A 17,315-nucleotide genomic window follows, 5' to 3' on the forward strand; every position below is an offset into this window, starting at 1 on the left:
AAAGGAGCAAGAGAGAGAAAAAAAGAGCAGACAAAGTTCTACCTAAATTATCTAAGTCAAGTGCTCCGATCCCGGTGAATATTAATTATGTCAACCATCACCCTCATGTTTAGAATGCAAGTGTCAGCATCCAAATCAGATTTCCTTGTATTCAAGATAGACAACATTTAAACACTGTGACAATTTTCTGAACTGTCCCACATGGGACACATGTGTTTAATATTGTATTTAGCATGGTTAAGTTTGGTCATTGTTTACCCGTCTTTCTGTTGGCGAGCACGCTGGATGAATGCTTCCACCTCTTCTGGTGTGTTGAATAGGTGCTAGCTGCCTTTGTGAAAGATCTTCATTTTTGCTGGAAATATAAGTCCAAAGTCCATACGTAACTCCCGGAGTTTCTGCTTCACACCATTGTATTGCCGCCGTTGTTTCTGTACCTCCACAGACAGGTCTGTAAAAAACACGACTTGATGCTCCCGGTACATCACTTTTCCTTTTTGACGAGCTGCTCTCATTACCCGAACTTTATCTTGATAGTTGAGAAACCTCATGATGAGAGTACGCGGGGTTCCGTTTGGGTCTTGGCGGCCGGGAAGCCGGTGGGCACGTTCAATCAAAACGGGTCTGGGAAGCGTGTCAGGTCCGAAGATCTCGGGCAGCCAGGTTTGAAGAAATGCGACCGCGTCTTCTCCCTGGGTTCTCTCTGGCAAGCAGATCAGCCGTAAGTTCGATCTCCGGTGTCTGTTTTCGAGGTCATCAAGTTTTAGTGTAAGGTCCTCAACTTTCTTTTGAAGGGACTTTTCCTTGCCAGTTAGCTCTGAGATGTTGTCTTCAGCTTTGCTAATGCGGGACTCGGCCGCCGTTAGCCTCTCAAAAAACACACCAATTGCTTCCTTTATCTCTTGGTTAGACGAGACAACTTCACGCAGTTGAGTTGAAAAGTCGGCTCTCATTAAATGAATGGCAGCTAAAATGTTAGCACCATTGTCTTGGTGAGCCGCAGTAGTCTCTTCTGAGTCCATCTCGCCATCCACTGAGGCGTGGTCCATGCCAGCATCATCATCGTCAACGCCACCTGTTGCCGTTTTCAACTGATAATTTGTTTTCTTTCTTGGCATTTTGAGTCACAGTATGGCTAAAGAGCATTTGCTGGACTAACTGAGTTGTTTGAGGGTCGACTTAGCAAAATGTTAAATAGAGGACGCGGTAGGCCTCCTGCATCTCTCTTTCCAGTGATTCACGTAGTCCTCATGGCTTTGGGCTTTGTCTCTTTCAATGTTGAACAGCAGGCCGATTGTCAGGCGTGGAGAGCGTCCAAAGATGAGGTAATAAGGTGTGTAGCCTTTGGTCTAATTCTTTGTGCAGTTGTATGCATGGATAACTTTGCTCAGCGAGTCCTTCCAATCCTTTTTTCCTCTTCCTCCAGGGTACTCAGCATGGAGAGCAGAGTTCGGTTAAATCTCTCCACCTGTCCATTACCCTGTGGGTGATATGGTGTCGTGAGTGCCCTGGATTTCAACCTAGCCGTCAGTCTGTTCTCAAACTCTCCTCCCATATCAGCTTGCTGGGTAAACCGAACTTCAGAGTGAAATGATCAAAGAGCTTGTCAGCCATAGTTTTCATTGATTTGTTCTTTGTAGCATAGGCCTGTGCAAACCTTGTGAAGTGATCCATAACCACTAATATGTATTTGTAGCCATGCTTATCCCTGCTGCTGACAAGGCTGTAGCAGCTCCACACCCGGGCATGTCAGACCACATCTCTGTGAAACTTATTCCTGCCTACAAGCCTCTGGCCTGCAGAACAAAGCCAACCACCAGGACAGTACAGATATGGACTGAGGAGGCCTCCTCTGCACTTCAGGACTGCTTTGAGCTTACAGACTGGACTGTGTTCAGAGAAGAGGCAGACCTTGAGGAGAACACATCATCTGTATTGTCCTATGTTCAGTTCTGCACTGATGCTGTCCTCCCAGTCAAGACCATCACAGTGTTTCCCAACCAGAAACCATGGCTGGACATCACAGTGCGGTCCCTGCTGAAAGCCCGGGATACTGCCTACAGAGCTGGAGACAGGCTGGCTTATAGCAGCACTCGAGCAGAGCTGAAGAAAAGGAATTAAGCAGGCCAAGCTCCAGTACAAAAACAAAATTGAAGATCATCAATAACAACAACCCCCAGAACATGTGGACAGGCATCAGAACCATAACGGACTACAAGCCTAACACTCAGCTTGCCAGCCACGACCCCACCCTGCCTGACACCTTAAACAGCTTCTTTGCCCGCTTCGACACATCAGGCAGCAGAGAAGCTACACACCTACCCCGGCTGGAGGAGCAGCACCAGCCCCTCATCCTGCAGCAGCAACAGGTGACATCAACCCTGAGGAGGATCAACACCCGCAGAGCTACAGGTGCATAAAGTGTCGGGCAAGACTTTGAGGACCCCAGCCATCCGGGCTTCCATCAGGAAAGCGGTACAGGAACATCCGCACCACCACTACCAGACTGAGGGACAGCTTCCTCCCCAGAGCTGTTAGAGCTATCACCGCCAGCAGCCCCTCACTGGAGTGAGAGACTGTGAGAACTGTGAACCACTGCACACCGCACTTTACACCTACACCTCCACCTGCACCTTCTGTGTACTTAACTTTTAAGTACACACACGCTCAACTAAATTGAGCAATGATGGTGGGTTGCAATGAAAATTTCATTGACATGTCATGCTCAATGACAATAAAGACTCTTGAATCTTGAATCTTGAATTATCTTGTCCAGGTGGAAATAGTCGATTGAAACAAGCTCGAATGGATACGTGGTCTGGATCGGAGTCAGGGGTTTACGGGTCTGCCTACTTGGTTTCTTCTTCTTACACACACACGCACTCACTCACAGACTTTGGTGACAAAATGTTCTTTGTCCCAGTGCATTTGCAGCCAGTAGGACCTCTCTCAGACCAGGTCAAGTGTCCTTTCGACCCCCAAGTGGCCCATGTCTTGATGCAGTTCTTTGAAGATCTGTGCGTAGTAGGACTTGGGAGCTACTAGCGGATCTCGTTGGAAAGTCCTACGGCGGAGGACACCGTTTTCATCCAAGCCATTTTTAGCCACTGCTTTAGCAGTGTAGCAACTGCTGGCTGTTCTGCTTTGATCTCAACTCTACTTGGTCTGTGTTTGCAGCTCTTGTACCAGATGACTTGTGACAGTACTTCATCCTCTTCCTGAGCCTGACGGATCTGTGATTTGGTTAGGGATTGCCAGTCGTGCTGCTACAGTCTCTGATAAGGCTCAAGGCACAGGTCCGGATCACTCCAATACCCTGGCATGGGTCTCTCTTTCCAACTTTTACATTCTCTATAAGTCCACTCACTCGTGCAGCTATTCGTATAGTCGTCAGTGCTGAGCGGCATCCGAGACAGTCTATCGGCATCATTGTTGTTCTTTCTGAGGCGATAGCGTATTGTGAAGTAATAATCAGCAAGCTCTGCCACCCACCTGTGTCCTGCAGCATTGAGTTTTGCAGTTGTGCGTACATATGTCAATGGATTATTGTCTGTATAAACCATAAATGACTGGGCATGGTACAGGTAGTCCCTTAAGCGTTCACATATGGCCCACTTCAACGCTTAAAACCTGGCTGAGGCTGCGGGAGCCATACGCCACCACTTTCAACTTCCCCTGTTGCCGTTGGTATAGCACCGCACCCAGCCCATCCTGGGAGGCGTCACAGTGAAGTGCAAAAGGTTGGTCAAAGTCAGGGTATCCAAGGATGGGGTGAGGGCCTCGACCAACTGATTCAGCACTTCCTGGTGCTCTGTAGTCCAATGGATCGGTGTGTGAGAAGGTAAGTGACCTTTTTTTGTCTTCCTCAGTCTCTTTTGTTTTCCTGGCAGTGGTTCTGGGTCATGCTGTTTGGACTTGGGCGGGGCAAGAAGGTTGTACAATGGCTTTGCTTCACTGGCAAAGTTGGGGATGAAGGAGCGATAATAGGACAGAAAGCCTAGCATTTGGCAGAGGTCCCCCACAGTTGCAGGCATCCTCTCCTTCAGAGCAATCACAGCTCACATTTCTTTACGTTCTTTATACCGCTGGAGAACAAGGCGCATGTGTTCTAGATGTACATTGAAACTGCCACTGTGTACCAAGTTGTCATCCAAGTACGGGAGGCAAACAGTGTCCCTCAGGCCAGCTAAACAGTGCTCCATGCTACGTTGGAACTCGGCAGGTGCAGAGCTCAAACCAAAAGGAATGCGGACCCACTCATAGAGCCCCCAGGGCATGATGAAGGCTGTTAACGGATGGCTCTCTTCATCCAAGTAGCCCTGGTGGTACGCAAAGTGTCTCCAGCATGTCCTGTATTCTTGGGATCGGATGGTGGTCAAGCACTGATTTGCATTTCACTTCTCTGTAATCACAACAGAGGCGGAGGCTGCCATCTTTCTTGCGGACACATACCACTGATGATGAATAAGGGGATCATGAAGGCATTATCCAGCCCCTGTTCAACAAATCCTGCACTCCTTCACTTCTTTATGAAGGGGTCTTTGGACCGACATGCAGGTTTTCTGTACTGGACTGGTATCATGAAGTGTAATGTCATCTTTAAAGATGGAATTCAGCCTACATCATCAACATCATATGCAAACCATTCACATTTCTCTCTCAGCACAGCCTTACCCACTTCCTGTTGGGCCTCAAGAACGTGGCCGAGGTCAACTGGTGGGTCCCATACTTTTGGGTACTCTGCTCTGGTGCCCTCTGTGTTTTGCTCAGTGTCTCTTTTTGTTTGTTTTCTTCAGGCCAAGAGCCCACTGAATATACTGTCTTTATTGTCTCTAGACGTCCAACAACTTTATGTTGATCCAGATAGATGGGGTGGTCAGTGGTGTTGGTAATGGGGACTGGTACGTATGGAGTTTTTCTTTCAGGGATATGCACCAGTACTTCATTGAGTGACACACCTTTATGTGGGGGGTTGAGTCTGGCGTGAACAGCATGTCCTGGCCTAGTGCTCGTGCATTCACACATGCTCTAACATAGACAGCCCGAGCTAGGTCCTGGACTATTGTGGTCCCGCCCCTGTAGTCCTGGCCCGTTTCCATGTAACTGTCTCTATGCTTTGCATCCAAGGGAGAAGTGGCCCTCTTGCCCACACCTGAAGCAGTGTGGACAGTTTTCACCTGCTCCCTCATTTCTGCACTTTTGACAACCTCTCAGTCTCTGTTTCACCACAGAGGGATGATGGTTGGCCACATTTGCTTCATCTCTGTGCGCAGCTCTTCCATCATCTGTTGTGTGCTCATAGTCTGTTCCGCTTTGTTTTCTTTACCTTTCACAGCTTTGACAGTCACTGTTGTCCTGGGCTCCTTGGACTCACAAGGGACCTTGAAGGAGACGGAACCGGTCTGCATAGCGGAGCTGAGCTCTTGAACTCTGGGGCCTTTAGCAACAGTGACTTTCCTTCGCTTTTCTTGTCGCTCGTTTTTCACTCTTGAGGCTTCATTCACTTTCTCTATGAGGTCCTCATCTGGGATTTTAATGTTAAATTTTTCAGAGTCACTCAATAGTCCAGTCTCAATGGCTCTGTGGCTGGATGGTGGCTAGGATATAATGGTCTCCTCATTTTCAGCTTTCCATGACAGCGAATGACCTCCATCTTGTCCAGTGCCTCCTCTGCTTTCCTGATGAGCAGTCTCTGGAGCACACTGCCGAGCTCTCTACTGTCCAGGCCATCACATTTCAGGGACCTGCAGACATCCATAAGAGGTTTCCCCCTCAGCTGCCATAGAGCTGCACTCACTTGGTCTAGCAGAAGCTGAATTTCCTCCATTTTGTTGAAGATTGATGAAGATTCGTCTCTTGGGTAAAGGAGGGGGGGTTGATGGTCTTGTGGTCCACCTACGCCCTCTCCTGGCTGGCTTGCCAAAATATGACACTGGTCGATCCCTTGGGTAGCACATTATTTTTTTTATTCCTGCAAAAGTAGTGACAAAAACAATTCAGTCTAAACATCTGTGTTGCTCTGCATTACTGGTACTGTCCTATGTCTCACTCTATTAGTGACTGACACATCTCAGAACACATATTACAAATTGATCAAGTCATGAACATTCAAATTACAACCATGCAATCATGTAATAAACCATCCTGTAAACAATTTTTTTCACCAACAGTATATATCTTCAATGAACTTTATAGGCGACTATCCTGATCCACTTAGCTGCTGAGAGGCTGAATTAGGGAAAAAAACATACCTTGCCCGACGTGCTGGCTGAAGTTTGTGTTCAAACAATAACCTGCTCCAAAAGTACTGCTTTGTGCATTTATTGGTGATTAAAACAGAGCACCTACATCAGAAAGGCAGGAATTCCATCAACAACAAAATCAAGCGGTCAGCAAAAAGTTGTCAGGGAGGGGGGATTTAAGGGAGCTATGGGTTGAACCCAGATGCAGACACACAAGGGGGTGCTGGTTCAAGTTACTAAATTTATTCAACAAAAGAAAACCAAAGAAAACCAAAACTATGGGCTTACACAAAAAACAAGGCAACACAAGGAAACACAACACACAAACACAAAACACAACAGGGCATGGGTAATAACAAAGAGAACACTAGAAAACACAAGAAATTAGGTAAAAGGGTCTAGGGAAAACTAAACAAATATTCAAAGACACATGAAACACACTAGGAGAAACATGAAGGGACAAGACATGGGAAGGGAACTGAGTTCACACGAAAATGGTGGACAAACATTTACAGGACACGGGGCATGGTTAAAGACAAAGACAAAAGAAGAAACTAACTAACATTGAACGTGACAGAACTTTAGACACAGACAAGACTAGCAACTTGCGTTACATAAAACATGGCAAGACTAAGACAAAGACCAGACTTGAAACACACTTTGGCTATGGCATGGACAAAGACAAGAACAAGACAAGAAACAAACTTACAGGGACTGTGGCATACAAAAGTCAAAGACAAAACTAGAAACACTTACATAGACGGTGGAAAGCTAGAACAAAGACAAACCAAGAAAACAATCACATGTAACACGACACGGACATGACAAAGATTTCACAACGACAAACACTCACTATGGGGGGTATGACTATGACTATGGCTATGGTAATGGCTAGGGAAACGCAGACAGCAAGGTGAGGAAGACAGCACATGGACAAACACTTACTAAGGGAATCACTAATGACACACAGGTGGAAACAATCAGACAATCACAAGGACGGGAAGGAAGTAAAGTAAACCAAGAAACATAACATAAACCTTCAAAATAAAACAGGATGTGACAAAAACCAGGCAAAGACAACACACAAGGGGAAACTTAACAAAAAACTCGCGTGCATAGCAAGGGTCATGACAAAAGTTGCCCTTCCTGTTCACCCCCTCTCAGTTCAAAACCCCAATACCAGGTGAGCAGCTGACTATACCACATCTGATGCTTACGTACCACCACATGGCCCACCTACCCTGATGTGACAATACAATAATAATAACAATAAATTACTGTGGCTATAGCTGCCACAAAGAGCTGGCCTCTACAAACTTCTTTTTAATCTCTATTTATTCTCTCATGAACTATTCCACCTTTTTAACTTAACCCAAAACTGTTTTTAACTCACCAGTATTTATTATTGTCTCTGTCTATCTCTATGTTGCTCAAAAATAACATTAAAATCTAATACTGAAATTGTGTCATCCATTTAAACTCTTATTTTGAAATCTAACAACATCCATGTTCGATATCTCGTTCCGCTCTTATATTGAAAAAACAACCGGAAACTGCATACTGACGTCGGTCAATGCTGCAATACGCGCAGGCTTCATTATTGTTAGCATGTGTGCCATTAGCCTTTGCTCATTTGTACCCAAATAAAGATTTAACTCATTTCAACTTATTCGCTAGCCAGAACTGTTTCACTGTTTGTCATTCTACCTATGATTACTTGTTTCTCCACTTTAGAATATTTCGAATATTTTTAGTGCCACGTTGCCATACTTAGTTACTACTCGTTATGACGGGCTCATTCGTCTACATTCAAAGTTCAATTTTCCAACTCACTCATGTCTCAGTCACAATCTGAGGTTTATACACGTTATATTCTTTTCATATTTCCTTCTGGTTATGATTTCTGAGCATCTTACCTGCAAAAGTAGTGACAAAAACAATTCATTCCAAACGTATGGGTTGCTCTGCGTTACTTGTACTGTCTTACGTCTCACTCTATTAGTGACTGACGTCCGCTATTGACACCTAATGCACACATACATACATATAAATATATCATTCACCACACTTTGTTCCCATTTTTCCACCATTATCTTAGCAGGGCCTGTCAGAAGGTCAGATAGAGATTCTAATTTCCCTGTTTTGTTCCCCAAGTTTTACCTACTGACTCACTGGGATAGCTGTGCTTCAACTTTCAATGGGCTTATCATTCATACAAAGTTCACTCTCACTCTGATCTTCCCATACCAGTCTATGGTTGGATCTTATCAAGCACACACTACCTTTGAGTAACTCTCTTCAGCCAGGTGGTTTGTACGACACATTCGTTCCGAGCAACGCACCCCCGAAGTATACACACTGTATACTAGACACTGAACAACATTTTTCTTTTGGGACACTTTATATTCTAGATTATGGTACAACAGTATCCATAATTATATATATGAATATGTAATAGCATATGTAATACTATAATGTCTATATAATAACACCCTTCTCCCTTATAACAAGCCAACACTTTTTTTGCATTACAGTGCGGGTACGTTCATATCAAATTTTTTTTTCTTTTGGTGCCTTCTTGGACTTCTCAACACATGGTACCAAACTCAGTGCCACACTGGACACACGGGCTAAACCTAATTCACCACCAGGTTGAACTCTGCGACCACACAGGAATTATGCAGATCTCAAAACCTAATTCACCACCAGGGTGAACTCCGCGACCACAAAGGAATTATGCGGATAATGCCCTTCACTTCAACAGTCTACCTAGGTTTTACAACATCACAACAGTTACAGAGCAAATGATTCATAACATCATACTCACTTATCAAAAATAAAAGGAGCGTCCACTGTTCGCAACCCGTGTCTGACGTCAGGCGGGATCCTGTCCTCCGTTTGTCGAAGCAGAATTTTCCCTGAGCCTTCTTGAGACTCTGTAACCTCACACCTGGCGAGTGTAACCACACTCGCCAGGTGTGCTGAGTTACCAATCAGCTGAGCTTCAATGAGTCCTACCATGAGACTCAGGCCAGAACACTCCTCATGCCACAAGGGCACCACAGTGGAACACCATTTCCTTTCAAGTTTTCATGTTTGCTTTAATTTGCAAGTTTGGGGCTATACTGAGGAGCTAACCTCTTCAGTTTTGTTATCTTCTTTTCTAGGGGGGCAATAAAGTCAAGTGTCATACGCTGTTAATCTGTAGCACTATCAACCAGATGATCAATTTGAGAGAGACTAAACCTATCACAACAGTACTCTGTTGTGAAAGGTTTTTCCAAGGATCATTATTTGTATTTTTTATTTTTTACTTAACATGTTTACCATACTTACATGTAAATGAGACTTGTTTTCTTCCCATGTGCTTCCTGCGGTCAGATTCAGAGTACTCCCGGACACTGCTTCAGGCCTGGATCCCCCTGCTTCCAGCCTGGAAGTGTAAGAAGCGATACAGTGATCGCTTCACGAGCCGCATGCTGTGTGCTGGGAGCCTGTCAGATCGCCACCGTGTGGACAGTTGCCAGGGTGACAGTGGGGGTCCATTGGTATGTCAGGGGGAGGGTGGACGTTGGGTGCTGACAGGAGTCATCTCCTGGGGTCATGGTTGTGGTAACCCCTCTTTTCCTGGGGTGTACACACGTGTTAGCAGGTTCCTGCGATGGATTGACAAGACTATCAACAAACCCTACAAGAACTAATAATGGAGAATAACACCTATGACCTATGGTAATCGAATTTCCATTCGGCTACCAGGAAACTTGTGCACCCATGAAGGCCTCTTCTGGGTACACATGGCACTGTTCAGTAGTGCTATACTATATCAGTCATGTGAAAAGTTGAATGGCATTGCGCTAAAATACATGCCTTACAATCATATTCGAGTCACCTGCAAATTAAATCCTCATGCAGGTCAAAGTCAGTGAAAGAATCACAGTAATGGGGAAAGACAAAGAGCTTTTAAGAATGATGAGTTGTATATTACTGCATTTCTACATTATATTATGCTATACTAGATATCTTATTTGTTTTATTAACATTCCAGAGTGCTTCTCTGAAGCAAGCTATCATTCATTATTATTAATGCTCATTAAGGTCATCATTGTTGCCAAATTTATTTCTGCTGAAATCAGCTACCGTTTAGCTATTACAGGTCTATCAAATATTGTCAACTACCATACAGTACAAAGTGTAAAAAGTGTGCAAATGTCTTGATAGGCTGGCTACATATGGCTTATAGAGGCTTCTGACCAAGACTGAATAACCAGTCAGGCAAGACAGTGCCCTGGGGCCAGAGGCCTGTAAAAGCCTCAGGTTCACTGTTCGGCAGATGGTTTGTGGTAATTCAATAAGCTGTAACTTTGCTTGGCGATATGGCAATATGTATATTATCAACTGATCATAAGGGTTATTAGGTCTGTGTTACAGAGGGTCCCTGTGTATATAGGGTATTATGTAGATACAGATTCAGAAATGTAATCACCCGAGCTTATATTTGCCATACATAGTGGATAATGTAATATTATTTAATTTAGTTATTGTTTATTTGGAAAAATATATATATATTTATTTCACATTGACATTCCAATGTGACCAATAGAGCAATGCAAATATTGTTGTAACCATGCTGCAGGGACATTTAAGTTAATGTTTCTAAGCCACTGGAAAAAAGTTTTCAGCCTTAAGATACTAGCAGGCTAGTCTCCATTCAGACTTCAACCTTTTGTTCATTTTCCATAGTCCTCACAAATTCACTAATACTATCTGATCCATGCTGTATAAAATCAAAGAATTCTCAAAAAGATACCTATCTTGCAAAGGTTCACTTGGTGATTTCAGTATAATGTCCACACCACTTATTCCACCTCACCTTCATCTCTACTGCCCTCATGTTCTCTTAAAAAAACTCATCTCACTGGTGAATTTATTTAACACAGGACTCAATGCAAGAAAATGTAAGAGGGCAAAATGTAAGAAGAAGAAAAAGTATCATTTTATTTCATGTTACCTCTTTAGTCCTGTGTTATTTGCAGTGTGTTTGTGTGTTGTGTGCATTTGTTTTGGCATTCTGCAGCCCATTTTTGTCATTTGCAGCACATTGCTGTTGTATTTATTTTGGATTTTTGTATGTTCTTTTGAATTTGCATCTGCACCAAGGTGCAGTCTGTTTCTCCTAAAGGAAATGTTTTGGGCAGTTGCAGCATGTTTGCCCTTGTCGGCTACTGTAGTCATCCCTAATAGAATACATCCAAATTAAAAATAAATATTGAAATCACATGTCATTAATTAACTTTACACAGCCACTGTTTGGAGAACTCATATGAAGCATTCTGCAAGGTTTGTGCAGGGGGCGTTACTTGAAATGTACTTAGAATATCTGTCTATGAATGACCTGCATCTCTTATCAGTTGAGGTAATTAAATGACATGCCCACTATCAGAGAATTCAGGCTAAACAAGTGGGCAAGAAATCTTACCAGAACTTGATGTTGTATCTTGTTGTATTTTGTACACTTGTGAAAAAAGCAATACTATCATAGTTGGAGTTTTCAGTTGAACCAGTGCATGGGCACTTATGGTGGTGCGTGGTGTTGAATCTCTATAGATGTAGAAACTACAACAGCTTTCAACTTCTTTTTTTGTTTTTTTTTTTCCATTGCCTTGCTGTTGCTATTTATATTGCTGCTGCCTGTAACACAACATTTCCCCAGCTGGGGATTAATAAAGTTTATCTTTGTCTTGTCACTGAACAGTAAAAGTGTGACAAAAGGCTCATGACTTATTTGCACCTACAAGTTCCCCAGTTGGAGTTGATATTATGGCAGCATTTTCTACATCCATATTACTCACTTTTTATCATTTTTATCATTTTATATTTCTTAAAGTAGTAGGTGAAGTATTATAAATGTGTCATGACCCGTGCCATGCACGCCGGTTTTGTTTAGTTTTCCTTGTTTGATCCTTGCCATTGCCTTATTTAGTTAGTGTTGTCTCAGTCTTGCCATGTTTTATGTATGAGAGTTTTGTATTGTCTTAGTCTCTACCCTTGTCCTGTCTTGTTTGTATATTGGTTAAGTTTCCCATTGTGTCTTGTCTTTGCCTGGTTTTGGTTACTTCCTGTTTTATTTTGAAGGTTCATGCTATGTGTCTTTGTGTTGCTCTACTTCCTGTGTTTTTCCTCCTGTGTGATTGTCTGATGTGTTTCACCTGTGTCTCATTAGTGTTCCTCCCTAGTGTATTTAAGTCCGTGTCTTCCCCTTTGTCCTTGTCGGGTCGTTGTCAGTGCTACCATATTGTCTTGTCCCCTTACCGCCTGCCTCAGCCACAGCCACAGTAATAGTTATTGCCATAGTAAGTGTTTGTCGTGTGATTTCTTTGTCATGTCCGCGTCCTGTTCCATGTAAGTTTGTTTCTAGTTTCGTCAACGTCTCTTGTTGTTACCAGTTTAAGTAAGCGCGTTTCTTTAGTGTTGTCTGCGTTACCTTGCCTTTATGTTACCTTGTCGTATTTAGTTTTAATCATAGTTATAGCCACAGCCACTGCCAAGATTTCAGCTTTAGTTATAGTCCTAGCCTAGTGAGTGTTTGTTGTAGTGATTCCTTTGTTATGTCCGAGTCGTGTTTCGTATATGTGTTCATCGTAGAGTTTTCTTAGTTCATGTTCGTGTCTCCGTTCAAGTCTGTGTTATCCCTTTGTTTGTCTGTGTTTCATAGCCAAGTCCATGTATCCTTGTTGCCCTTGATTCCTTGTCATAGTCCTAGCCAGTAAGTGAGTGTTTGTCATTGTGATTCCTTTGTCCTGTCCGAGTTGTGTTTCCTGTTGCGTTACCTTTGTTCATGTCCATGTTTCTGTTCAGGTTTGAGTTGTTCCTTGGTTTGTCTTTGTCATTAGTTTGCCACAGTTCTAGTTAGGTTATCGTCTTGTTGTCTTCGTTCGTGTTTGTCTTGTTTTATGTAGTATATCTGTCTTTAGTGTTGTCTGCCATTCCCTAGCTGTGTTGAGTTTCCCCAGACCATAGATCTGTTGTGCGTGTTATTTGTTTGTTACATTTATAACTTAGCTTCTGTTTTCTTTTATTAGTTCATAGCCTTGCCGAATTGTTCTCCTCATGTAAGAGTGATTTTCTGTTTGATTACTTTTGTTATTTAGATTCTTGTTCCTCCGTTTATAGGAATGTATTTTGAGTTAGTTTTTCTTACCTAGTTCTTTCAGTTGGTCAGTTCCGATCCATAGCCCTTTGTGTTTTCCTCCTTCGGGAGCGTTTTCTGTTCTTTATTTTATTCATTGTTAGTTATTCATAGTCTGGTCCCTAGCTCTCATGTGTCTTGTGTTAATGTGTTGTCTTTCCCTGTGTTGCGTCGTTGTGGTGTGAATTCTGTTACCCTTGTCTGTCAGTCATTAGTCCCCTGAGTTTTGGTTGTCTTGTGTTTTCCCTGTGTTTAATAAATTTATTAATTGAACCTAGCGCCCCCTTGTGTGTCTGCATTTGGGTTCAGTTCCCCATAGTCCCCGCATTCCTGACAAAATGTGCATGAATTATTGCTAGTGACACCAATGACATGTCAAATCATATGCACATCCATAACATGCCTTATATTTCAAGTTCAAAATATTTGTGAACATAATGGTCATACTTTATTTGATGTGCCTTCTATTCAGAGCCCTGTGTCAAGTCAATTTTATTTATACAGCCGAAAATCTCAAATCAACTTGCCTCAAGGGGCTTTACAATCTGTGCAACATACCACACCCTCTGTCCTGAGACCGTTGATTAGAATCAGGAAAAAATCCCTGCAAAATATCCTTTAGTAAAGGAGGAAACCTCAAGGAGAGAAAAAGAGGAGGGCTCTCTCCCGGGATGACAGATGTGTGTACAGAATATATATATATGTAATTACAAAAAATACAGAAAACCATGTAAGGCAAATATAAACAGGGACCCTCTGTAACACAGACCTAATAACCCTTATGATCAGTTGATAAAATACATATTGCCATATATCCAAGCAAAGAATGACCAGGAGGATGATGATCATCTTCAGGTGTCAGCAGCAGAGCAATTACACAGATAGGAGAGACAGTCAAAGAGGGAGAAAGAGACATGATAGCATGCGAACAAGGGAGAGGAGACATTGAATCTCCCGAGGGGCGGTAACGCAGACCTGGCACAGTGGCACCAACAGTGAGAAGAGAGAGAGGTCCGAGGACAGCCGATGGTCCAGCAGAGAGGCGCCTGAGTGAAAAGGGAGAAGCAGGAGCAAATTAGAGAGAGAGGGAGAAAAAGGAAAGAGAGGCACACAGCTTGGTTATGTATGGAAAACAAAAACAAACATAATGTCAGAGAAATTCTGTGATTATCAGGGGTTTACAGTTTGTTGATTTCTGGTCAGTAGTGAAAATATGGGCCATAAGTCCAAAGGTTAATAGATTCATTGAGAGCTTAATGCTAATGAGCTTAATGGTAATGGTACAATGCTTGAGAAATCAAAGGATGAGCACTTATTGAACAATATGGCAAAAACGATGAGTTTTGAGCTTAGATTTCAGAGCCTAACTGTCTGATATGAGCAGGGAGTTTTTTCCAGAGAAAATTGCCAGAATAGAAAAGGCCTCACAGGCCATGTCTTGCTTTCTGCGTCTTCCTTGTGGTGCGTCCAATATATTTCTACCACAGGTGGAATTCCTGGCAGCTAAATGAGTCACAGCCACATGACATGACATCAGTATGACCATGTTTCTCTCAGCTCTCTTGGGCAGCGGTCGGCAACCCACAGCTCTGTAGAGGCTCTTTTACCCCTCTGCCATGGCTCCCTGTAGCCATGGCAAATAATCTTATCTTATTGTATTTTATTTTATTTCATTTTTTTTTTTGATAGAATACTTCTTATTGTGGAGATTGAGGTGATCTTGTAACATTAAATTAAAAGTGTTTTAATATTTTGTTGATCAATACAAACAGGTTGAACAAAACTCTTCAGGGTAAAGGAAGCAAAGCCGTTCAGAGGCTGAAGGAGGTTTTGGCACTTGAGAATGATAATGTTTGCCAGAGAGGTACAGAGAGGTATGCTGTCTCACTTCCCCTCTTTGAGAGAGTTGAAAGAAGCACACAATCAGATAAATTATGAGTATTTACAGCGTGCAATCATGGTAATGCAAACTGCGTTTGGGGGAAGGTGGCTGTCACTCCCCTGCACATTGATCCATCCATGTTGAACATGGCTGCATTTACAGATGTAAATCAACCTGATCTTGAAATTGAACTGACCAACACAGCTGATAAAGACATATAGGTGTCTAAGTTCAAAAGCCTGACAGCTGATCTTGAAGATGCTGCTCGCCAGAAGGCCATCCTTGCTCAAAAGCATAAATGGAGAGCTGATTCTGTCCTGGACTGCCCTCTGGACACCACTGAGGATGTAAGTGAGAGGAGGATGTTAGCCAAGCTGACATCTGTTATTGACAACCCCTCCCACAGTTGGGGCCCTCAGCAGCTCCTTCAGCAACAGACTGCTGCATCCATTCTGTAAGAACTACTGCAGTTTCTTCATTCCTACAGCTGTCAGAGTGTTCAACTCCAGGGTTGCTTAATGTAGCACTGGGTCCATATTCAGACTGTTTTTCTGCACTGATGTGTAATTTATCATACACAATTTACCTTGTGCAATATTACTGTTTTTTTACTCTAATTGTACTCTATCTATCAATACATACTAATATTCTATTGTGACATATATTTATCACTGTGCAATAGTATAAATGCTGTTTACGCTTTATCCATACAGACCATGTGCGATTTCTACCCAAGTGCTATTTGTGTATAGTTTGTACCGCTTCCATCAGGAAAGCGGTACAGGAACATCCGCACCACCACTAACAGACTGAGGGACAGCTTCTTCCCCAGAGCTGTTAGAGCTATCACCCCCAACAGCCCCTCACTGCAGTGAGAGACTGTGTGAACTGTGAACACTGCACACCGCACTTTACACCTACACCTACACCTCCATCTGCACCTTCTGTGTACTTGACTTTTATGTACACACATATACTATAACTATATACATTTTAGTATATCAGCACATTTCAGTTTCATTGGCATATTTTATTCTGTCGGAACATTTCACTGTGTATATTTTATATTTTATTCTGCTTGTATATTTTATTCTGTTTGCACATTTCACTTCCATATTTTATTGTTTATTGTTTAGTATATTTTATTGCCTAAGTATATTTTCATTCTGTTATATTTTTAATTGCTTCACGAATATTTTTTTTTTTTATTGCATGTTGGTTTATTTTATTTTATTGTAGTTATCTTAATTTTATTCACTCTTTCTAGCCTTATCTTTCTTACCATCTAACATGGGGGTTGCAATGAAAATTTCATTGACATGTGCAATGACAATAAAGACTCTTGAATCTGAATCTTGAATAAACTGTGTAATTCTATCGAATTTTTGGCTGTATATTTTTATGGCAATTTTTCTTATAGTTCTTTGTGGCAATATATATTTTTTACGTATTTTTTTTCTTTTATATACTCCTTTGTATAAAATGTATATATAGTCAGGTTTTATTTGTTTATTTTGTATTTCTCTATCTGTTGCTATTTTGTTTTTGTTTGTTTGGTTTTTTTTAACTGCTATTACCCGCTGCCTTTAATACCAGAATTTCCCTGGCTGGGGATTAATTAAGTCTGATCTTATCTTATCCAAAACCTCCCCCAAACCCAAACAAACTTTCTAACTTGTTAGAAAGATGGAATGCCATTCCTGACACTTATATGAACATGAAAAAGTATGCATTTGGAGTCCTGTCGATGTTTGGATCCACACACTAACACACCCGTGGGCTCTAGGGATGGAGGACTCAAATGCAAGAACTCAAAACACCAAGAAAAGTTACAAGCTCGCAGGCTGTATTTATTACAAAAATCCCTGATCAGGAACAAGGCAAAACAAAACACTTGGTTATCCAAAGTAGCAAACAAAAGGCGCAAGGTTATCAAAAGGTAAAAAACAAAAGGCACAAAGTAATTAAAGGTAACAAACAAAAGGCGCAAGGTTATCAAAAGGTA

The 17,315-nt window shown here is 42.3% G+C and overlaps 1 protein-coding gene across 1 annotated transcript in view; it reads left to right on the plus strand.

Moving 5' to 3' along the window:
* The window catches only part of si:ch211-51a6.2 (neurotrypsin), a 77,685-nt gene extending 65,430 nt beyond the window's left edge, over positions 1–12,255 (plus strand). Inside the window, exon 14 of the mRNA XM_041946884.1 lies at positions 9,624–12,255. Within this exon, the coding sequence (XP_041802818.1) occupies positions 9,624–9,943 (320 nt within the window). The 3' untranslated portion in view covers positions 9,944–12,255. The remainder of the gene's footprint in view (positions 1–9,623) is intronic.
* Positions 12,256–17,315: the final 5,060 nt, after the last annotated feature.

Source organism: Chelmon rostratus, chromosome 11, assembly GCF_017976325.1.
Source record: "Chelmon rostratus isolate fCheRos1 chromosome 11, fCheRos1.pri, whole genome shotgun sequence".
Taxonomy (NCBI): Eukaryota; Metazoa; Chordata; class Actinopteri; order Chaetodontiformes; family Chaetodontidae; genus Chelmon; species Chelmon rostratus.